The sequence below is a fragment of the Nannobrachium achirus genome, assembly GCF_963921795.1.
Source record: "Nannobrachium achirus genome assembly, chromosome: 14".
NCBI lineage: Eukaryota > Metazoa > Chordata > Actinopteri > Myctophiformes > Myctophidae > Nannobrachium > Nannobrachium achirus.
The window spans coordinates 23,362,005-23,386,944 of NC_137821.1; the positions used below are offsets into that span (position 1 = coordinate 23,362,005).

General features: G+C 42.7%; 1 protein-coding gene across 1 annotated transcript in view; it reads left to right on the forward strand.

Moving 5' to 3' along the window:
• map4k2 (mitogen-activated protein kinase kinase kinase kinase 2) overlaps positions 1-24,940 on the forward strand; it is a 41,391-nt gene that overhangs the window by 9,149 nt on the left and 7,302 nt on the right. The window contains exons 6-20 of the mRNA XM_080742361.1: positions 3,344-3,391; positions 3,551-3,593; positions 3,729-3,801; positions 4,992-5,123; positions 5,704-5,766; positions 6,286-6,367; positions 10,613-10,729; positions 14,999-15,080; positions 19,483-19,541; positions 19,632-19,681; positions 20,401-20,439; positions 20,994-21,027; positions 21,390-21,558; positions 22,782-22,951; positions 24,122-24,163. Coding sequence (XP_080598487.1) covers positions 3,344-3,391; positions 3,551-3,593; positions 3,729-3,801; positions 4,992-5,123; positions 5,704-5,766; positions 6,286-6,367; positions 10,613-10,729; positions 14,999-15,080; positions 19,483-19,541; positions 19,632-19,681; positions 20,401-20,439; positions 20,994-21,027; positions 21,390-21,558; positions 22,782-22,951; positions 24,122-24,163 — 1,203 coding nt within the window. The remainder of the gene's footprint in view (positions 1-3,343; positions 3,392-3,550; positions 3,594-3,728; positions 3,802-4,991; positions 5,124-5,703; positions 5,767-6,285; positions 6,368-10,612; positions 10,730-14,998; positions 15,081-19,482; positions 19,542-19,631; positions 19,682-20,400; positions 20,440-20,993; positions 21,028-21,389; positions 21,559-22,781; positions 22,952-24,121; positions 24,164-24,940) is intronic.

The following is a 24,940-nucleotide window of genomic DNA, read 5'->3' on the forward strand; positions in this document are numbered from 1 at the left end:
TTTGAGATAGGGGGTCTGTGGCCAAATACATGTCATTTTGGGGGTCCTTGACATGAAACAGTTTGAACCCGCAGGGAAACCTCATACCCAGGGCCCAGAATTTGGTGCGACACCCCTGACGTTTTGGGATTTCATTTCTCCCACCTCCCAGCTTATGTCCACTGTCTGCAAGCCAGACTCATCGTGCTGGGGCTCAGACCGCCAGACAGTTCGGGAATATACACGCGCTGCTGAGAAACTGAATCATACTGTTGTGTTTCCAGCCACAGTAGGGCAAAGTAGCATTTAACCTAGCCAGATACAGCTAAATATAGCTCTACTGCATAACAGAGAATAACAGAGTACAGCGACATAACATCTGTTGCTTCTCAATACCCTGTATGACTTATTTGTTTACATTTTCATCAACATTATGAATGGCCTATTTGTATGCAGTCTATCTACAGTGAAACGTTTACACTTAAACTAAGCAGGTGTCCATTAGAGAAGGTTTCCTCAGGATGGCTTCTAGCTTCCTCCTCATCCTCCCCTATCCTCCAGATTGTCCACTTTAACCCCAACTACAGAGCTAGCCTTCCTCAACAGCATGTTCAGTTTGTTAGTGTACTTTGTGTTGATATTATTAGAAACCAGATCCCTCCCCCCATCTCCACCTCATCCCCATGGATGGTGATGAGAGTCAGGGGCCTCTTCTTGCTATGCTGGTAGACAGTCCACCACCACCACCAGCTCCTTGCTCTTTTCTTGACCTGAAGGTTACTGTTGTCCAGTGGTGTAAAGTAACCAATTCTCAGTACCAATCAATCAATCAACCTTTATTTGTCACGTACAATTTAAAAAAGCAAATTTCTAAAATGTAGTGAAATGTATACAGGTTAGCCCAACAGATAGTAATCAATATAACAAGACAACAGGACTAAGGAGATAAGATAATACTTTTATGCCACTACATCTCAGAGGCAAATATTGTACTTTTACTTTTACATTTATTTTTACTTTGTAGATTTTGATTATTATTACTAAACATACATTACCCACTTCAGCCCTATATTAATTTCTGACATTTGAAAATAGCCAATCTACTGTACAAGCACACAATGGGTTGCATTGTGAGCCTGTAGATCGGCTATTTCCAAAAGGTTTATATACATTTGAAAACTTGAAATGGGACATTTTGCGTACTTGAGTACTTTGACTTTTGATACTTTAAGTACTTTTTTTAGTTTTTGGGCTTTTTATGACTTTATTGCATAGGACAGTAGACTGACAGGAAATGAGGGAGAGATGGGGAGTGACATGCGGCAAAGGTCGTCCAGATTGGGAATCGAACCGGCGACGCCGTCAGTCATCAATGCCTATATGGCAATGCCTACGTGGTATGCGCCTGGACCAGTAGGCCAGCAGGCGCCCCTATACTTTAAGTACATTTTGATACCAATACTTTTGTACTTTTACTCAAGTACATTTTGAGTACCTGGACTTTTACTTGTAGTTCTGGACTTTTTCCTATATTGCAGTATTGATACTTTCACTTGAAAAGAAATAGAGTACTTTTTCCCACCACTGTTGTTGTCACACCACACTACATCAGAGAATCATCAGAGAATTTCTGTATAGGTTGCACATTCTCCTGGAAGTCAGGAGTAGACGCTGGTGAATAAGAAAGGTGACGGTGAAATTGGGGCCACCGGCAGCTAGCCGGTGTGGTTGGATGGTGTTGAAGCCAGACACTGGAGATGTCGAATAGCATGACTCTCAAAGTGATGCCCGGCCTCTCCAGGTGTGTGTAGGCAGTGTGGAGCTGGTAGGTGATGGTATCATCATCCACAACAATGTTTGCCTGATAAGCAAACTGCTGTGTCTACCCACTAGACTAGGGGCTTCAGGTGCTGCTTGACCAGTCTCTCAAAGATCTTCATGACGTGAAATCAGAGTGACTGGTCTGTAGTCTTTGAGAGCACCAGTGCGTTCTTTCTTGGATATACTGGTACAATGCAGGATGTCTTCCAGAGCTGGGGCACCTTCCTAAGCACAGGGAGAGGTGTAAGATGTGCAGGAATGCTGCTGGCAGGTGCCAGGAACATGTCTTGAGCACCCTGGAGTCAGTGTTGTCTGGACCACTGGCCTTGTTCATGCTGATTCCGGAGAGCTGCTTCCTCACCTCGCCTGGCTGGTTGTGAGGATCAGGGTTGTGGGTAGGGATGGGACGATAAGCGATATTATAGTTTATCGTGATAGAAAAACACTTATGATAATGGTATTGTGGAGATTTAATTTATCGTGATATCGTCCTCCATCATGCAATGGGATCAATTCACTTTTTATTTGCAGTGCTTGTGGATCGGCTATTCTTTAGCAAATGTTCCGCCCCAGAATAATGGATTTTGATTAACGCGATAATATTGTAAACTGCGATTTCTTTTGTCACAATAATCATGATATGACATTTTCATATCGTCCCATCCCTAGGGGCTGTGAACCATGGTGATGGGTGGCAGTGGAACATTTGAATGACTAAGGGATTTTTTAGAAAAGTCAAGTGTCCATTTAACACATCTGGTGCCAACCCCGAGTTTCCCGAGTTTGTATTGGTACCAATGCTGTGCCAACCCCGAGTTTCCCGAGTTTTGGCCGTTTTTGAAAAAAAAACGTTTTTTTTTTTCAAAATCTTAAAAAAAAAAAAAAAACATTTTGGACCTCCAGAAATGTATTAGGCATGATCGCGATCGCGAAATTGCATGTTTAACCCCCATACCAACCCATTCTTTCAAACATGGCAGCGATGTTTGTTTACATCTGAAGAAAACATAATGGCCCATAAATCATGAATGCCTGAACGGATTTCCAAGCGGATTTTTTTGTTTGAAAGCTGTGAACAGTGTGCACACACGTGGTGCATCAGCTAGGCATGGGCGTGCACTTTTTACACAATTGCGCAATTACATGGAAGTCTATGGTTATCATGGCAACGTGGGACATTGAATAGAAAAAATCACACCCGTGTGAACTGAGCGGTGGTTCCCCCCCCCCCCCCCCCCCGCGTGTGTGTGTGTGTGTGTGTGTGTGTGTGTGTGTGTGTGTGTGTGTGTGTGTGTGTGTGTGTGTGTGTGTGTGTGTGTGTGTGTGTGTGTGTGTGTGTGTGTGTGTGTGTGTGTGTGTGTGTGTGTGTGTGTGTGTGTGTGTGTGTGGGGCGCCTTAGTGTCTCATTCTGACCCCAAGAACAGCAGCCCCAAGAGAGAACAGGGACACATTATTTCAGCTAATATTATTAGTTATTGATGATGTTCATATTTGTTCTGTATGATGATATGAGGTAATTAAAAATACATTATGATTTTTCCAGGGCTTGTATCATCTGCATGAAACTGGCAAAATGCACAGAGACATAAAGGTACAGTCATGTTCCTCCTTTTTCCCACCAGGGTACTACTTGAAGTTGTGGTCTACATTTAGATCCTTTGTTGGTATTTCTGGGTGTGTGAGTGAGTGTGTCACATCCATCAGCCCATGAAACCGGGCTCACATTCGCTTCTCTGTGTTCTCTCCACAGGGAGCGAACATCCTTCTGACAGAGCGAGGAGACGTGAAACTGGGTCAGTAATCTATGCATTGTGCTTGCATACACATGCACGCACAGACAGGCACGCACACACACACACACACGCCACTCGCCCAATATCATAGTAGGTCAAAAATACTGTCTTATTAGATGTGTCTCCCCGCTGTAGCTGATTTTGGCGTGGCAGCGGAGATCAGCGCCTCTGTGGCCAAGCGGAAATCTTTCATCGGGACTCCCTACTGGTGAGATGAATGTTCCTGGGGGACCTCGCCTGACACTGAAAATAATAATAATAATAGCATTTCCCCCCCATTCTTTACACACTCTTCTGATGTTGATATGGCGAATTGCACACATGCAATGCAGTGCAGGGTTACATTACACAGTAAATTCCCCTGTGGGGTCCATTTTTACACTTTCATAGATTATAAAATGAACACATTAAAGGAAGGTTCAACAGATAAGGGACAGCTTCTGATATTTACATACTAGTCCATATCTAGACAACAATAGCAGTTGCTTCAAAAAGAGAATGACATGGAAATTACTCAAAATGAGAAACATTCTCAGGTGGTACGGTGGCGCAGTCGTTAGCGCTTCGCCTCACAGCTAGAAGGTCCTGGGTTCGATTCCCGCCGGGGGACGATGTGGGTGCTGGGGGCGTGTTTCTCCCTCCGCGTCATCAGCGCCTACACCCTAGGTGGGGTCGGCAATAGGGCCTTTCTGTGTGGAGTTTGCATGTTCTCCCCGTGTCTCCTAGGGTTGATACCCTCACAAAAACATGCAGTAATCCTGGTCTCAATAATGCCTTCCCCTGGCCAGCCGGGGCGCTTGATGGAGGGGAAAGGAACTGGTTGGAATAACGTGTTCCTTCCACGTGCTACGTCCATCCCGGGGAAATCCCCCCTGTCAGGTGAAAAACTTGGAGTACTCATGCATTGAAGGAAGCATGAGGTCAGTCCGTTGTCTCCCCAGGCGCGGCAGAGGGAGAGCAGAGCCCAGGATTACATAGACAATTGGCACTGGGTGAAAAATGGGTTGCAAAATCGCGGGATAAAAATTATATAAAAAAAAAAAAAAATGAGAATCATTCTCCGTAACTACAGAAAACACAGCTGTCCGGGTATGAAGAATCATAGTGGGAGTCGAAGACGATGGTAGTTGTACCTAATGTATTAACTGACTTCTTTGTATAATATTGGCCTGTACATTGGTCGCATACAAAACCAGCTATATTTGCAATGCTCTGGAAATGTATATTGATGATATAAGTGCCCTTGATTTGTTTATATGGAGTGTTGGTGAGTTCACATTTTACTGGCAGTGTTCTGAATGTTGGCACAGGGCTAGATTTAGCAACTAGAATCGTTTTTCATATTCTTTGATTTTCTTTTTCTTTTTCTTTATTCTCATTGGCATTTTACCAACCAAGGATGGCACCAGAAGTGGCTGCTGTGGAGAAGAAGGGTGGTTACAACCACCTGTGTGACATCTGGGCCGTGGGCATCACTGCCATCGAACTGGCGGAGCTCCAGCCGCCCATGTTTGACCTCCACCCAATGAGGTGAAATCAGCAGCCGCTCTGACTCAGCACAGAAGACTGGCTCAGAGCCTCAAACAAACACACACACACACACACACACACACACACACACACGCACACGCACACACACTGTGACTGGCTCCAGTCCACTAGGCTATTTGAAGGTAGAAAAAGAGAGGGATTGGTATGGAGAACAACTGTTGCCAAATACGGGTAAAAAAAGGCGATTCCAGATATCAAACCCTGTATGCTTTGACAGGTACCGTGACAGGTCACAGCTTATGAATCATGACAGACCTCTATCGGCTAATAAACACCGGGTGGTGGGTGGGGGTCCGCTGTGACACGTTGGCACGAGGCCCAGAATTCAAAGCGGGGAGGGGGGAATGTTAATCGTTATGAACGTGGGGGGACTCATAAAGCCATATTTGGCCGGAGGAGTTGGTACAATCTAGCCAGTGTCAAGGTAGATAGATGTGGAGCAGAGAGACGTTTTGTTGTGTAACGTTTTGGCTGACTGGCTCCGTTTCCAGCTCCAGTACACAGTATAAACCATTGAGACGTCTTTCCCAGTGTGGTGACATTTAAAACTGTGTTGCAGAGCCCTCATGTTGATGTCCAAGAGCAACTTCCAACCTCCCAGACTAAAGGATAAGAGCAAGTGGTGAGATTAAGTGTCCCTGTTTCACATTTCTTATGTTAATAACTCTTTTCCCCTGCCATTCTCTGTATACATAATGCATGCTTCTCCTGTGTTTGGGTGATAGGGCTCATTATATTTTATTAATCTTCTCCTGGTTTGTAATTAATCATGTTCACACGCCACCCATTTTGTACTTTGTCTTTCTGGCCATCTCCATTTGTCTTCTGCTTTCCCTCACCCTCCCTCTTCTTAAGCCTGATTTGTACTTTGGCGTACGGCAGCGTTGCGTGCCGAAAATAGCTGATCAACAATCTCATAGTGAGCTTGTAGATCTTCTATTTTCTGGCATGGAACACCGCCCTACAAAACAGAATAAATGAAGCATTACAAAGTTGCGGAGAAACATTTCAGTGGCCTGAATTTCCCTTTGCTCACACTTCCTGGCTGCCTTCCTTTTTTCCCCTCATCCATTTTTGCTCTCTCCCTCCCTCCCTTCCTCTCTCTCTCTCTCTCTCTCTCTCTCCCTCTCTCTCTCTGCAGGACCACAGCGTTCCAGAGTTTTGTGAAGATGGCGCTCATTAAAAACCCACGCAAACGACCCTCAGCTGAGACCCTGCTGCAGGTGGGCCTCCTCCCGTTGTTCATCATCGTTGTGTGTCCATAACGCTCTCTCTCCTACAGTGTGAAGACAATGAGTGTGCTCTTGTGCCCGGGTAGCTCGGTAGAGCTCTCGCCTTTGGACTGCAAGGTCATGGGTTCGATTCCGGTCACCGCCAACTCTGCATATGAGTAGCACGGCTTGGCAAGTCGTGCGGCAAGTACTGGGAGCTGATGGTAGGTGTGGCGCCTGTGTCCACCTCAGCAGTCCATCTCCCAGGGGTCTAGCGCATTGTAACGGGGACAGACTCCCGCGTGTTACCAGCTGATACCGGCAATAAGCCACTCCCGACCTACTTGACTTTATAGCAGGGGTTCCTAAACTTTTTTGTCTCAGGGCACCCCATAAATATGGCTGTTTTCACTAGTTTTGTGTGACAGTCTTGTATGATGAAGCAGGGCTTTGCTTTACCAAAAGACGTACACATTTGAAACTTGGAGATACGAGGTTCTGCCCGACAGTGACGATATTTTAGTGATTATGTTGCGAAGAAAACATTGAGATAATAGCCATTTTGGTTAGAACTGACTGAAAATAACTTTGTACTTCAAGTTTAAAATGATACTAAATATTTTTGTGTCCAAGTGGCCAAATAGATAGATATGATAGATACCTTTATTATCCCAAGGGGGAAAATAAAATACATTCCAAATATTATCAAATGATCTCGCGGCACCCCTGGACTGCCGTCACGGCACCCCAGGGTGCCCCGTCACCCACTTTCTATAGTTTGGGTTGCTCTGCTTTACTAGGATGAGCTGAACCACATGTGGAAGGGATTTGGCTGGAGGTCAAAGAGTGATGTGTGATATCCCACACAAGGAGACGCTAGATTCATACATGCAGTAGCACCATGTTTTGCTTTTGAGATTTAGGAAGGAAAAACTCCCACACACTGTCGTCCTAACTTGAATAGAACCGTTTATTAAACGTTGTTTGAGTGTGTCTGACCTTCATCAGCTGACAAAAGAGGAATGGACTTTTTCCTCCTACGCAACCCTGTCACCGGCTCTTCAATTCAGTTTATTTGTCAGCATGCACTGCAGACAACATACAAAAGTACATTACAGAATGTACAATTTATAAAAAAAAAAAGAAAAAGAAAAACTGGGATAGAGTTAAAAACAAGACATTCACTAGGAGCTATACACTCACCCACAGAAATACAGAAAGGTACGGTGCAGGCCATGCCACATCACTTTTATCACAGTCCATTCATCAATCATTAACTAGTCTCGCGTGGCCAGACTGTTGCCTCCGCGATTTGGTCAAATGCTCCCAGCATACAGTCTGGCAGACGGAAATAGAAACGGTGAGTGCGAGATGAAGCGGAAGTGAAGCCCCCACGTCACTTCCGTTTCCGTCTCACATCACACATATTTATCATTATATAAATAAAAATCATATAAGCATGTTTAGCTTGCTGCTTAGCAGAAATGACATTTTAAAATATATATTTTTTAATGTTAATGCCCGTTTTCGATACTCGCCGTTCGGGAGCTGCTGTTCCAGACTCTATATACATATAGCATTCAGAGATTGTGGAATAGTTGTCTGGCTACGCGAGACTAATCATTAACAGTCCATGATTGATTTTACATAATAAATGTATGACAGTTCTATTCCAGTTTCAATTTTCTCAGTCCATTCTATTATTGGTAAAGTGACAGTGCATGACCGTTTCTCTTCCAGGTTATTATACAGTCTGTTCACATACTAGTAAAGTGCCAGTGCATAGTAGTTCAGTAGTAAGGTCCTAGAGAATGAGGTTAGAGTTGAGTGTTGATATGATCCTGGGAGAAAAGCTATTTCTGAGCCTCGTGCTTCTGGCCCGGAGACATTGGTACCGGCGTTCCCCTTGGCACTGTTTTGAACAGTCCATTACATGGGTGGTGAAGACGATTTTCCGGTAGATGTCCTTTATGGAGGTTAGCTGGGTGCACTCAGTTCCATGCTTCAGGGCCTTTTGATCAGCGAGGGTGCAGCTGCCATATCACACTGTTATGCATGGTGTTCTAATGCTTTCCGCAGTGCAGCAGTAGAAGTTGGCAAGGTGGACCCATTTCAACCTCCTCAAAAACTAAAATCCACGTTCGGCCTTCTAATCACAGAGACGGTATTTGGGGACCGTTTCAGATCCTCAGTGATGTGAGCACAGAGGCACTTGAAGCTTGTCAAGATCAGCCTTTGCTCCGTCGATGAAGATGGGGTCATGTCTGGTCATGTCTGGTTTTGTTGGTCTTTCAGACATCCACTGTCGCTTCCTTGGTTTTGTGAGGTTGTAATTGGAGTACCATGTCATTAGCCCAGCTCAGTGGCCCTGTAGTTAGAGTGTCCGCACCGAGATTCGGAGGTCGAGTTCAATCCTTTGGCTGCCTGGATCATAGCAAAGACTACAACAATAGGACCCACCACCTCCCTGCTTGGCAATCAGTATCGAGGGTTGGATTGAGGGTAAATCCTTGCGACGTACTTGTTTTTTTAATGAAAAACATCTCACATAAAATACAAAAAATGAACCAAAACAGTGTTTCAATGCCTTACCCAATACATGGTTTCTCTTTTCTAAAAGAGACCTTGAAATGTGAAAGAGCTTTTGTTCGAGTGTTTTTTTGATTGACTAAATATCCTACAAGTGCCACATTCAAGGATGGAGCCTGCACAAAATGATTATACAAGCCTTTTTGTAGGCAACTGGCTGTAACATTTGATTCCACATGCATTTCTATGAGTATAGTTATACCACACACCTCTTTATTTATTAACATTTATAGCAATTGCAGTAGATTAGAGTTTATCATGATTGATTATGTATGACGTTATAGAGTAGATCATGTATTCATTGATTATATTAATATCTAGGTCTGTACAGTATGATGATACTAATACTTGATAGTTAGGAGTCGAGAGGCCTTCAGTAGGCCTCAGTAACTATTGTTTTGCTAAAGCCTATCTTGTTATGGTACAGCCTGTTCCAGAGGCCTTGAAGCCACAGTATAACTCTAGTGTTTGACCATTCTTCTGGGCAGAACTCTTTTACCACTGCCCAGAGTGTTAATTGTACTTCTGTCCATGATATCATGTTATATATAAACTTGACCACACCACCACCTAATATACATTGTCTTGTCTCCTCATTTCTCATGATTATTGATTGATCTGAATTCCACCACACAGTCTAGTTATTATTGTATAAGGAAGTGGTTTGTTGCATGGCTTAGAAAAAGAATAAATTGGCCCGAGGCCAAACGTATTTGCTGCTAGAGTGAGCTAGAGTACTGTATGTTAAATCAGCCAGTCCTGACAGTTTGAGGTCTGTTGGTCAGAAAGTTCAGGGTCCAGTTTCAGAGTACATTATTTATTTTACATTGTGTTAGACATGACATTTTACAGAGCGATGTTATCAAATCGAGGTTGCCGTGTCCAAGGTCGCGAGTCACGCCCATCAACCCTTCAGGGGTGGCTGTAGATGAGTGGCTACTAGTGGCCGCCTGGGAATCAGAAGGTCACCGATTCGACCTTCAGATACGTGTCACTGTCGGTGTCCTTGAGCACGACACTCAACCCCCCACCCCTCGCCCCTTACCCTCATCTGAGCCATCAGAGCATTCACCTGCTGGGTTAAGCCTTTAAGACCTGGAACGTGCCCGCGTCGCGTTAGATTTGAACCACTTTAACTATTATTTTTATGCTTTAACTATTGAAAAATAGCAGATCTACAAGCTCACAATGCTGTGAGCTTGTAGATCTGCTATTTTTGGAGAAAAAAAACGTGAACACGTGTGCAAGTCTTTGAATATCTTTGACCTGATCTTTGACCCGACTTCAAAATCCTTCCTCTGAATCAGTGGTTCTCAAACCTTTTCATGTCAAGGACCCCCACAATTACAGGTATTTGGCCAAGGACCCCCATCTCAAAATGTGTTGTTCCAGGGACCCCCCCCCCAGAAGCAAATATTTGAGTTACAAACGTTTGCTTTGAAAAATATATATATATTGAAAAATGTGCACACATTTTCAAGATCTTTCAAAAAATAGCAGATCTACAAGCTCGCAGCGCGGCACGAGTGCCGCGCGGTGAGCTTGTATATCTGCTATTTTTCAATGGCTAAAGTATCAAATTATTCCAGGTCTTAAAATAAATGCACAAAAGTAATTAATTTCCAGTAAACACCAGTAAACACTCTTTTTTTTCCTTTCCTCCTCCAGCATCCGTTTGTGACTCAGCTGCTGACCCGTAACCTGGTGATCGAGCTGCTGGACATGGCGAACAACCCCGAGCTCCACTCCACCACGCATCACAGCATGGACGACAACGAGCTGGAGGTCAGCACACAGACAGACGCCTGGTGCAGTCAAGCAACAACTCATGCCAGCCCATGGTGCTGTATGTTATTGTATCACACCTTCGCACCGGGCCAACAACCCCCTTAGGTGTGACGCAGTATAATGACAATGAACCATGTAGTCTAGATGGAAAGGGGGGTCCGCGCACATAGGGTGGATTTTTTTTTTGCCACTTGTTTTTTTAATTTTATCCTTGAAGGGTATATTTTAAACTTCTGCCAGGTACCAAAAATGAAATATGTTCTCATGGTGTTCATTTGTAATGATTTATTGCACCTACCCATTACTTTACAGGAAAAAAAGACCCCCCAAAAAATCTTGGACACTACAAAACTGTGAAAAGTGATGACTCATCACTTTTCATCACAAAGCCATAGTTTTGTGGGGGCCGTTTTTAGCCCAAGGAAGGTTTTTCAAGCAAAACAAATGCTTGCAATTGATTCAGAATCATGAAAAACCCCTAGTTAGATCCCTCACATGCTACTTAAAGAAGATTTTTTTGGGGGTCTATTTTCACCTGTATACTGTAGTAAGTGAATGGTTAGGTGCAAGAAATCATGAAAAATGAATCCCATGAGAACATATTTCAGCTTGGTACCTGGCAGAATCTTGAAATATACCCTTCAAGGATTAAGAAAAACAGGTGGCGAAAAAAAATCCATCCCAAGCGCGCACCCCCCTTTCCATCTAGACTAATGGGCTGGGCTGAGTTATTGCCTTTTTAAAAGAATTACTGTCACAGCCGAATCATTCCAGTGTGTGTAATGTTATTATCTGATCGTGGCTCTGACTATTAACTGATACTCATTGTCTAGGCATTTAGCTACAGTAAGGCTGTGTCGTGTCGGAACTAATTCACCTTAGCGCGTCAGTACACGCATAGTGTGAGTGTGTTCAATACCTGTCTCTCACAACATGGCTTACACCCACACCGTGACATCCGTCTCCCTTGGCAGCATGTGTCCTCCTGGCTAGCCCCGGTCTTTGGCTCCTGTTCAGTTTAACTCACTGAACGCCGTAAACGCACGTCTTTGATCTGTAGTGCCATATACGCACTTTACGTCTTTTTAATTAATCAAAAGTTTTATCTTTCATAACATAATTGTAATTTCAAAAAAATCGCTCTAAACGTTAGCCGTTAGCCGTGACCGGAGCGACCGGACCGATTTGACTGTAGCACCGGTGAACACAGTCCGACGGGAAAACCGGTATAACCGAACATTGGTTCCGGCCACCTTAACGTTAATAATAAACGTTCGTTTATACACTTCCCGTGCTTCCCAGACGACGAAGTATAAGTACTCATTCGAAAGCTAAAAATGCCACCGTTCTATTGGTGCCATCCATTTGGCGATCCGAGCCCTTGATAGCGATCGCCAGGGCTCGGAAGTGTTATAGCATGTTAGCAAAAAGGCCTGGCCAAAATGTAAACAACTAGGCCCCGATCAAAAAAAAAATGGACGTGTCTCTTCCTTCTTCTATTTGTCGATCAGATAGTAGGAGACCACCACCTGGTGGTTTTCAAAGGCCATTGCACTCTAGAGAACACAGAGTCCCATTGACAGCATAAACATATCATAATGATCAAGACATCTTACACATGTTCTATTGAAGCCCAAATCTAATGATAGGATATATATATATATATATATATATATATATATATATATATATATATATATATATATATAAATATACATTTTTTCCTTTGTAAGAGGGGTAGTGTGGCTTTCGATAGAAGCATAGATTTATATATGTAATTTAAGTACAAAATATGATTTTGGCCCCCATAAAAAGGTAAAATTAAACAAAATGGATGGCACCAGTTTTGTAGATGTTTAACACATTGACCGCCATTTTAACATACCTCCGTACTCCCACCTGCCATTCGTCTCCATAGACTTCCATGTAATTGGGTGTGCACGGATCATGCACACCCATGCCTAGATAATGCACCACGTGTGTCCACATTGCTCACAGCTTTCAAACAAAAAAATCCGAATGGAAATCCGTTCAGGCATTCATGAGATAACAGCCACTATGTTTAACAAAGATGGCTGCCAAAATGGCTGCCATACTTGAAAGATGGGGTTGCTATGGGGGTTAAACATGCAATTTCGCGATTGCTATCATGCCTACTCCATTTTTTTGGGGTCAAATTTTTTTTTTGAAAAAACATTTTTTTGATTTTTTTTTTTTTTTTTTAATTCTCGGGACTATCGGGCCTGGCGGGGAAAGACATTGGAATAATCTCGGGACTATCGGGCCTGGCAGGGAATGTTAATAAAGGGTGGCATTCAGTGAGTATTAATGGACAGGGGGGAAAAAAATAAAAAACTAAAGAATCAATCCAGCCTATGTGAATTTCAACATTTAAACCATGGCATTATTTCACTTAATAAATAGTGACATTGGCTATGAGGGTCATGACAATCATAGACAAATCATAATAATAAAAAAATATTCAAAGAAGAAGAATTTATAAAGGAAAGAAGAGGCTATTGGAGAACCTGATTTGGATAGGGACACATGTGAATGTACGCAAGGACAAAACAGCCAGGCCTCAGACTGCATAGATCTGAACAAAAAGACAGACTTCATATAGCCATGGTATATTATGATTATACCACATCTCTCTTTTATACAGACAGACACATCAGGACATGCTACTGATGTAATGTAAAATCTAGACACTTTTACCCTCTCAGAGTTACACACTCTGGATTTTTTACTATGTGGAATACAGCTCATATGTACATTATGTACATACTATTACCAATTGCATCCTACCCCACTCATCATCAGAAGATCAAATGGAATGTGTTTCCCCCACAGACAACACAACGAGAACTAATCAAAATAAACTTACTTGACATTATCTGAATTGGCATGATGGTGCAAACACCAGTCATCTCGTATTCCAAATAGATTAAACAAGAGCCAAGAATGCTTGGCTCCACTCTTGCCAACTAAGTAGCAAAATAGCAAAAATACTGTAGGACAGATGGATAAGTAAATAGACAAACCAGACCAGTTCTCTAATCTCTGTTCTGTTCTGGAGGCAGGATTGGTAAACTGGAAGTTTAGTCATTCTGTAGAAAATGAATCATTGTATTCTATGTGAATGCGTTTGTCTTGCCAATGCCAAGTACGTACTAACAGAGGACTTTGTTGCTCGACTGGACTTCAGTGTCAGTGCAGTTACCCAGACAGCTGCATTGTTCCACAATGCAGAGTGAGGGAGACTTTGAGGGGAAACTAAATATTAGTTTGATAATATTGGTTTATTTACATACATTTAGCTGAGACCACTAACAGGGAAACAAAGTGCAAAATCTGATAAAATAGGCACATGGAGATGCATATCGTCGTTGTCGGGCGGAAACCTCGTATCTCCAAGTTTCAAATTTGTAAGTTCTTTCACAAGGTAAAGCCCTGCTTCATCATACAAGGCCGTCGCACAAAAGTAGTGAAAACAGCCGATCTACAAGCACACAACGCCTCGCACCGCGAGGCGTTTTGTGCTTGTAGATCTGCTGTTTTCACTAGTTTAGTTCATTTTTAAAACGATAAATGCAAAACGAACGGTTTTGGACATACAAGGTTTCCACCCGACAACGACGATATGGCTCTATGTTGAGTTTGTTGGGAAAAGCTAAACAAGGAAATGTTCACTGTGAACTGAGGGAGTCGCACACGCATATTTCAACAATGAGGAGTCAGTCAGTCAGTCAAACAATCACTAGTCTTGTGTAGGCAGATGATCAGAGATCTCTGCCTCCCGATACTGTATGTCTGGGGACTGGGAACAGCAGATCCTATGCCTTACTGCTTTGGAAGCTAAACCTGATACACTACCATCCCAATATGAAGGACCGCCCTGAACTCTTTGCATTGGTGCTGCAATGCAGTTATTTTTTAATAAAATAAACGGGCCCCGAGACAGTTACCAACATGGACTGTTATAGGCCGGTTTCCAGTGTCTCTCCCAGATCCCAGTAATCTATGGAAGTTTTTATTGGACTTAATTTTTCGCAAGGATTTACAAGGCTGTGTGTGTGTGTGTGTGTGTGTGTGTGTGTGTGTGTGTGTGTGTGTGTGTGTGTGTGTGTGTGTGTGTGTGTGTGTGTGTGTGTGTGTGTGTGTGTGTGTGTGTGTGTGTGTGTGTGTGTGTGTGTGTGTGTGTGTGTGTGTGTGTGTGTGTGTGTGTGTGTGTGTGTGTGTGTGTGTGTGTGTTTGTGTTTACAGATTGGGGAAGCTGCTCCTGACAAGATCCGGTCAGCAGGGAAAAAACACCTGCCTGTGGAGAGGACTCTTTCTGAGGAGCAATGTGAGCACAATAACACACACACACACACAAGACTAGGCATTTGGTCGCGGTAAAATATGTGTTTGACATAATAAATATCCATCTGCAGGCTGGAAGACCAGCTAATTTAACTCAACTCTTGTCATACAGTAGATCTATGTCTCTCTCTCTCAGATCCAGTCCCTGCACACACAATTTAATGAAAGGACTTTCAAGGCTGCATTTTACTGGCATCTTAGTTTGATACTCCATCTCCGTGCAAATACTGTATATTTTTAGTTATTTATGCCGACAGTGTTCTTAGGAAGCTGTTCGCTGAGCAGTTTCGCCTATAGCTAGGGCTGTCACGATATGACATTTTACGCGTTGTGAGCTTGTAGATCTGCTATTTCCACTATTTCTGACATTTTTCAACATTCACGATTATGACGATTATGACAAAATAATTGCGATAATGTCAAATAATCACGATTAGATGATTATGTAATAATTGTGACAGCCCTACCTATAGCTGTCATAGGCAGCCTCGCTGTCACACACATCCTCTCTCTCCACCCAGTAACCATGGGCAGGCTGCACGCACGCACAAACATGCACGCGTGGGCTTGCGCTTTATCTCTCTCCACCAGTTTACACATTCAAGAGCTTTTCCCAGTGAATCTCTTACACCAACATTGTTTTATGAAGCATTTTGTTGATATATAACATAGATTGTTGACGGTATGAAATATACCCGCATTAGAAATCAGCGCACAATTATTACACATACACACTGCCTGAATCTCTCCCGTCGCCTGTAATCCAAATAGATACTAGTTTCTAGAAATGCACTGTAGTGAGTGTGTTTGTGGTGTGACAAGTGGCTAACGTGTTTGTGCATGTAACCTAGGAAGCTGAGGTTAACACCAGTCTTAAGGTCTTGCTCGATGACACACGTGGGGCCTCTTGCCACAAGACGCACACGTTGACAGTTGGAGCGCCGTGAGGTCACTCGGGAAGGCGCCCAGCGCACATAGAGCCGCCACTGTCCAGCACACACACGCACATGCCATGTTCTCGCTGCCATCCTCTGACGTGGCCCCCCGTCCAGTGCGTCCATACATGTGGGATAGGGGGGGGGGGGCTTGGAACGAGGCCCAAGCAGGACAGCAAGAGAGGGCCATGAGGGAAGCCGTGATTCGGGAGTGACTGAGACGCTATTGTTCCGATTCATATCACAGAGATTACAGCACTGACCACAGGGCGTGTTAGTGGACAATGAGTCCACTCTTCAGTGAGGACAAGTGACACATATTTAGACATGGGCATGTATAGAGAAGTGCAGTACCCACTAACAGCCCCAAGGACTCACACTGAGGGTGGTCTGAGTAGAGCCAGACCAATATATCAGTCGGCCGAACTTATCGGCCATTATGGGCCTTTAACAGATCGGTACTGGAGTATACATTATGTTGTCCGTGTGCAGATTGATTCTTTTGAACATAACAGATAGGAATATGCTTGGGGTAATTGAGATTTGTTTCCATTTGTGTTTTTATATATAGATCTTTGTAATTATTCAATTCCAAGTGAAGTTTGCTGTTCCAGTGCACTGATGTCATTTTGGACTATAGGGTTCATTGATGAACTGTAAAATATCCTGCTGTCATTATATATCACAAGTGGTCGTTTTGCGGGATCAAGAAATGTGTGTTGGACTCAACTTTAAAACTGGGAAAGCATCTTTGTCATTTTAGATTTTTTAGATTTTGAAAGTGTAAGATCTACCGATTTAGAAGGCATTTTAGAATCGGCCTCAGGTCTTAATGAATTAAGCCATACCATACTTGGATTGTGGCCGTAGATCCGGGGCTGATGTGTGTTATAGACAGGACTGCCTGAAGCCCAGTGTGCCATAGTGCTGACTCATTAGAGACACGATGATTGCTAGTAAGTGGTTGGACAATGTCCCCCCACAGCGATGGGAAAAGCAAGCGCTGATCGATAGCAATCAACTCATCTGCTAATCAGTTGTGTCCAAAGTGAAATCATTTAGTACCGTTTGGTAGTGGTGTGTCTTAACCACTTAAACCCTATATAAATAATATATATGTGTTTCTACAGCTAAATGGCTATACCTGATTAGTGCACATTTATGTACATAAATGTACTGTACCCCCCTTACCCTCATTATGTTATGCTTGGCTTCTTCGTATTTGTTTATTCTTATTCTTATTAATGTTATAATATTATATACTACTGTCATTCTTGTTAGCACCGTACGTTGTGGACCTCACAAAATTGCATTCTGCTTCTTTTTACCTGTATGAGTAATGACAAATAAAAACTCCTTCTTCTATACTTAGCTGCCCGGGGTCCCTCAGAAATCTAGATTGGTTTGCTAGTATTTCCTAGCCTGGCATTGCCAGACTGATCACATAGGATCACTCACACGTTCTCTGAACGAGAGAACGTTGTGCGAGTGATCGATCTGGCAATGCCAGGCTTAGTATTTCTCCCTACTGTATATCTCTTTGTTGAAAATGGCCGATCTACAAGCTCACAAGGCTTCGCAATGTGACATGTTGTGAATCTGTGTATTGTAGATCTGCTATTTTCACTGAATGTCCGCCCCAGAATAGGAGGCCCCATTTTGGAACTGTAATAGATTTTTGTTTTTACATTGGTAATGTTTGTAAGAAATTCTGTTAAAACAGACCTACAGTATATTTCTATTTAAGATGTGGGTAAGAAAGTCCCAAATAGCATGATTTTACATCCACAAATCAAACATAACAACATAACTTAACACTGAGGACTTAACTGTAGTTTGTGGGTTGAGGCTGGGGCTGGTGTGTGTCATAGAGCGGACTGCCTGAAGGCCACTGTACCATAGTGCTGACTCAGTGACACAATGATGGCTATTTAGTGGTTGGGACAAACCACACAATCCCTAATTTATGTCAAAAACAACCCCAGATGGGGCTTTTACAGCATTCTCCTCTTCTCTGAATAAGAACCCCGTCCCAATAGTCTCTCGAGACAGACATGTTGGCTCCCACAGTTCTCTGCCTAACAGCCTGTACCTCGGAAACTCCGAAAATAAAGTGGAAAATCAAAGAGAATATCACGTCATGTCCAGCCTTTCACCTGTGTAGGCGTGTAAACAACTCCTACTGGGAGCCAAACTAGTCGAAGTCTAGCTAGCTAGCTGCTTTGCAGAAATGGAAATTCAAAAATATATTTGACAGATATTTTACATTACATTTTCAAATACCCTTCTAGCCTGAAGAGCACAACAGGAAGTTGTTGAGAACAGCTTCCTGTTCACTTCCTCTTCCTTATATTATCCAAGAAGTATCAAAGAAGGAGAGGAAACCACCCGGAAGTTGGCACACCACGGTCCATGCGCCATGACACTTTGGGTGGCGGAACTTGCCAACGGAAGCTTGATGAATAACATTGGCGTCTATGAGCTTCAGCTGGGACAGCTCATGAACAAAAAATAATTCTGAACGATTGAGACCTTTGTTGTATAATCGCTCCAGGAATATAAAAGAAGACATATCACAGGTATTTTTACAATCACTTGCTTTTCGATGTGCACGGTACATAATGTTATTGAGGCAGCTGAACAGCGGCGGCGGCCGTTTCTGTCTCGGAGCTATCGCGAGATTTGGATTCCAGACAGGGAATGGTGGAGAGTCTCGCGATACTATCTTGTTCAGAAACGTAAATTGTGCTCTTTAGATGCCTCTATAATGTTATACAGTGTACTCACCGAAAAGCAACACAGCACAAAACAATGTGTGACATGTTTTCTTTTATATTCCTGAGCTGAGTGTTTTATAAAGGTCTCTATCGTTCAGAATTATTTTTTGTTCATGAGCTGTCGCAGCCGAAGCTCATAGACGCAATGTTATTCACCGAACCTCCGGTGCCACTTCCGCCACCCAAAGTGTCATGGCGGATGGCCATGGAGCCTAAAATGACGTCAGTGTCCCTTCCTTCTTTGATCTTCCTTGATATTATCTATACAGCACTGGCTCTCAACGTGGGGTCCTGGGACGGCCACGGGTCCTTGAGGGGGTTCCTGCGGGTTCCAGGGGGTCCCAAGCTAGTTAAGAACTAAATGGACCCTTATAGATCTGTAACTCTGAAAGTGTAATGGAACCATTTGGTTCCTTTTGTTATTAGCAAATTAACACTGAGAATTTTACAGTGTCTGAGATAAAATCATAATATTATGTGTGGCCTAATGTAAATCAAACTGGGGGTCTTTGAAATGAAAAGGGATGAGAATCACTGATCTACATTTGTAATGTTGAAGTACTTGTGTGTCTGTGATCTATGATGGCACTTGCTAGAAGTCGTAATGCTTAAAATATGAGCATCAGAAACAAAGTGCAAACATGAATATTCAATGTGTCATCTTGTGTTTTAGTTGACCAAGTGAAGTTTGGGCCTCCGTTAAGGAAAGTCACAGAGCCGTATCCTGATCTGGTAAGAGTCGCTGAAAAAAGAAAATATATATTTTTAAGCTAAATCAAAAAGGATGTTTAAAATGCTAAAGCTCTGTTAATTACGATTCAGCAGGGCTCCTACGATGACGACTGGAGCCTCTCAGATGAAGACAACTCCCCGTAAGAGCCTTATCTTCATTGCTCCACTATTCTTTCTCCATTATCATCACACAGTAAAATGGACCGTGCTGAAAGAAACAGACAGTGATTGCAGTGCAAACACACAACTTAAAAGAAATGTCCCCAATTAAATCGGTACAATACAATAAGACCATACAATGACAACCATCCACAGTGTGCTTCTGTATACGACTCAAGCCCGATTTTATTTATTTTACCATAGTCAAACCATATTGAGATTTCAGTCTCTTTTTCAAGTGGGCCCTGGACAAAGAAGCCAACAGCATACATGTAGTTTCACATTAAAAAACATTAAAACAAATGAAATACAAATAAAACTGTATAAAATTGTAAAACTAGAAACAATTTAAAGCGGTGTTTTATATGTACATTAGGACGATCAATTCCATGTAGGGAATCTAACTTAAAATCTTTTTGTTGTAGATTTCGAAAGAACACATAGCTGCAAGCATGTTTCCCAAGTTCAGTTCTCACCGTGGGAACTTGATGTGAGATCATTCTGTATCATTTATACATCGTTGCGCGCCGGCGCCGCTCGTCGAAAATAGCCGATCTACAAGCTCATCGCACGACCCAGGTATAAATCAGGCTTCTATGTGTGCATTGGGCGGTTAGACCCATCAGTGAGAGAGCAGGGTGCCCCATATTAAGCCCCCCTCGGCCCATAGGCAGATAAACATCAGGTGTTCCTATTGCAGGAGCCTGTTGGAATGTGTGGAGCAAGCTCTGCAGCTGAGGTAGGAATGACAACTCCACTCCCCATGCCGCTAATCAACACCGTCATCCTGTATCCCCTCGTCTACCCCTGTCCCTACAATGCCCCATTAATTTATGAAACATTAAGCACTTTCCTTGTGATTATGGGATTGTGGTAGGCTTATGGCAATGATATTCATGTTTTAATTTGACATAATCAGTGGTTTTGTGTGTGAGTGTGTGCATATGCTTTCCCTAGCACATACAAATTCAGTCCACACAGCTATCATGAATGAATCAATTTGAAGGAGAGCTTTTTGAACACAAACCCACTGGTTTTAATGTTTGGCTTTTTTGCGCTTGTTTTGTTGTTGGTTTTGCCGTTTGTTTCTGCTTGACCGTTCCGCTTCCCATCATAATGTCATCGCTCGGCAGTTACAAATCAATTTGAATCCTTGAACATGTATATATATATATATATATATATATATATATATATATATATATATATATATATATATATATTTTTGGTTACTGCACATCCACTTGGTCTGTGCTTGATCGGGACATTGCTGTGTCTCTCTGTGCCTTTCAGGAGTTTGACCATCAAGAGGGTGCCCTCTGCTGACGTGAGTGGTGAACTACATCAATACACAAACCCATCAATACAGACATCATCAAAGTGCTCCCAGTGTAATCATGATTCATAGTCATACCCATTCATTCATGTAAAACCTATATGTATACTTGCATTTTTTTTGTTAAATTGATATATTATCAAGCATTTCAGACATGTATTTATGTAATTCGATCTGACCAGAACCAGGGATAAAACAAAATGAATGACCAGAGGGGGGATATCAAAAGACATGACACATCTGCTCTTTTTCAAAAAAGTTTGAAAAGTCTGGAAAGTGTGAGAACTACTGATTTTAGAAGGCAAAGTGTTGTGAAATCGGCCTCACGTGACCCGTATAGCGCTGTCTTCCAGGGGGGTAATGGGGGCAGGAAGAGTGGTCTGTTCAGTCCCACCACTGCGTCCCTGCCTGCCTTCAGCTCGCTGAACCTGACGTCCAGCACGGAGGACGAGGACCCGGCGCTGACCAGCTGCACGCTGGGGCCTGACTCCGCCCTCATGAGCAACTCTACCTCCTCCTCAGGTACAACACATTCAGCCCACCTCCCCATCATATAGACATCCTGCTCACATACAACACATTCAGCCCACCTCCCCACCATGTAGACCAGTGGTCCTCAACCTTTTCAGTCCGCGACCCCCAGAATAATCACATTTTAACTGGGGTTGAGGCAAAACGTTTTAACAGGGTTCTATTGTGAAAATAGCCGGTCTACTGTGAGCATGTAGATCGGTGATTTTCACAATGTCTGCCTCTAATGGATGACAATTTGGCCAATGTTTAATTTGTAATTTTAGAGATGTTCAAAGGTCCTTAAACTGTCACTTTAGAAAAGTGCAGATACCCTCTGTACACTTAAACTTTGTTTGTTTACTGTTGAGTGAGAAAACAATGTTTCACATTAAGTTAATCATCTGGTGACCCCCCAAAATTATTTGGGGACCCGGCCCACAGGTTGAGAACCACTGATGTAGACCTCCTCCTCACATACAACATGTTCAATTAAAATTTTAGTGATTCATCACTGTCACACATGTCATGTATTTTTGTTAGAAATAGCAAAAATACCAGATCTACAGTACAAGCTCATAACGTCTCACAACATGAGAGCTTGTGGCAAATGTAGCTATTTTACTGTATTTTAAAAACAATTACACGAGGACAGAAGGGCCACAGCCAGAGACTAGGGCTATTTAGGGGTCCTTGTCATGGAATTGTTTGGTGGAACCCCTTGCTTAAAATGCCAAATCTGTTGGAATTGGCCACGTCCACAGGGCAGCCATTTTGCTCCCTGCCAGGAAGGGGGTTTCCTAGCCTGAAGCTGTAAATGACTCATCGTCCTGCCTACCACCTGTTTTGAAATTGCACATATGCAGGAGGCAGTAGGATGTATTGAAAATGAGTGCTCAGAACTGCACAGAATTTGACAATGATGGGTTTTTCTTTTCTTTTTTTTTTTTTCAAACAAATCTTGATAAGAGACAAAGAGGATAACCAAAAAGAGGATAAAAAAATCTGTACAGGTGCAAAATTGGAGAGTTTAGCGTTGTTGAATACAACCAAATCTGTTTCATGGAAGGGCTGTCGATGGAGGGTGTTGTAACTTAAAAGCAGATAGCATCTAAGATGCATCTGTGGCTAGGTGTTTCCCACCCCTCAAGTATGACATAATCACAGCTGAAAGGGCTGGGGCGAGTGTCTGAATACCAATCGTCTCACAGTCCATGTTCCCACTTGCCCTCCAGGCCTGGCCAGGTGTTCAGCCACGCAGGACATCGTGCAGCGATGCAGTGACCCCTGCCTATCAGGTGAGGGAGCTGTCACGGGGAAGACGGCTGGGCCGGTTACCTCTCCAAAAAGGGACACTCCCCTGTCACCGGAGTGGAGCACGCTGAGGAAAAAGACTGAGGACTCTGTAAGTTCCATAGCGATGTTTATATTCTGACAGAGCAGTGGTTCTCAACTAGTACCACACACTGGGAAGTATAAGTCTAGATCAGGGGTCTTCAACCTTTTCAAGCCAAGGACCCCTTAACTGAGAGAGAGATGAATCAGGGACCCCCTCTACATATTGTATAAATGTGTGATGGAGATTTTCATCTATTTCATACAGCACTGTCATCAGTCTATGTTGGATTCATGTTAATGTGTATTTTCAGACATTTAACCACATAAATTGTCAATATTTTGTAAACTTGACCTTTTACTATGTACTTGGTCTGCTCTTTTTTTTACCTCTACACCAAACCTATTTGCCGAAAATAGCCGATCTACAAGCTCACAACGCCTCGCAGCGCAAGGCGTTGAGATATAAAGAGAAGGCTTTAGAAGCTGAAAATAACGGAGTGGGTGTTCTAAAACTTTAGCGATTTAACAGTTAGGACAATTTTAAGATTTGTTTTATAAAAAATGTTACATGGTATAACTTTAAAGGTGTAGGTGAAGTTATTGTTAAAAGGTTAAAGCTATAAATTCTGATAGTAATCATTGCTATAGAGTAACAGAAACAGGTCTTCACGTCTCTCCATTTCTTTAATAACAGAAAATACTTTCGGGTGGGTTGCCAAGTTCAGCCAATCTGGAGAGAGCACCCACTTATCAGCTTACATTTTTATGGTATCCTATATCCAGTTAAAAATGTGTCTGCTCATTTATTTGTGTAATCTCTTCCAATTTAACTTGTTTATCCTGTATGAGTTCTCTCTTCTAATTGTAACCATAAAATGCTTTTTTTTTTTTTTTTTACTAAAGAGCTGGAGAGACTGGGAGACCTCTGTTACTGAACGAACATTACTATCAGTATACTGTAGAGCTATTTAACACTTATTTTAACAACAACAAAACACTGAATCTTTAAATACTCTCTCGGGCCTATCACACAACCTTTTGGTTCCCACTGGTTAAGAAACAGATATTCAACAACATCAATAAACGTGTGAATTGTTAACCTAATAACCTGTTCTACTGATTCAGTTTTGACCCTTTTAAAACTGACCATGTGTGAGATTTTAACGTTGAAGTGACACAATAATTATTAATCTAGCTCCCTTTCTTTTCTTGTGTGTAACCTTGTCTTAATCTCTAGAGAGCTGACTGTCATGGACTCCCTCCTACCCCTCAAGTCCATGTAAGTGTGGAGGTTTTAACACACAGCAAACTGACCTACTGCAACAAGGCCATGACAACCTAACGGCAACATAACCACGCTCCTGCGCTTCAGACTAATTGTCATTCTCATCATGCATGATACAGCCTGCAGATAATTCATTAAGTAAATCACCTCGCTGATGAAAATGGAACCAGCGAGACAGGTCTATTAAAACCATATTATAATGGACAAGCTAAGTGACCTGAAAGAACACACTCATCAAGAACAGGGCAAAACACTAGACAGACAGACAGACAGACGGACGGACAGACAGACAGACAGACAGACAGACAGACAGACAGACAGACAGACAGACAGACAGACAGACAGACAGACAGACCACACTGTTATTTGGTGATCAGATCAGGTTTGGGCATTCCGCCATCGTCGACCAGCATTGGTTGCTTTGGTAACAACATAACCACATAGGAGTGAATAATGCTTAACTTATACGACAGTGTCGCTTGCCGAGCAGATGTACAAGCTCAGGATGCAACGTGTTGTGAGCTTGTAGATCGCCTATTTGCGTTGAGCGATACCGTCACACAACAAAGTATAAATCTGGTGGTCTGGTGTCCGTTGAATTTAGAAACCAAATTTGATTCGCATTTAAAACCACCTACGAATGTAGTTCAAATATGATCAACAAAAATCCCCTGGAAGCGGATTTTTGTTGTTTTATTATGTTCAGACTTCCAGTGTGAACATACTTATAAGTTAGATGGAGACTGCTCGGGAGTGGAAGACATCAACCAA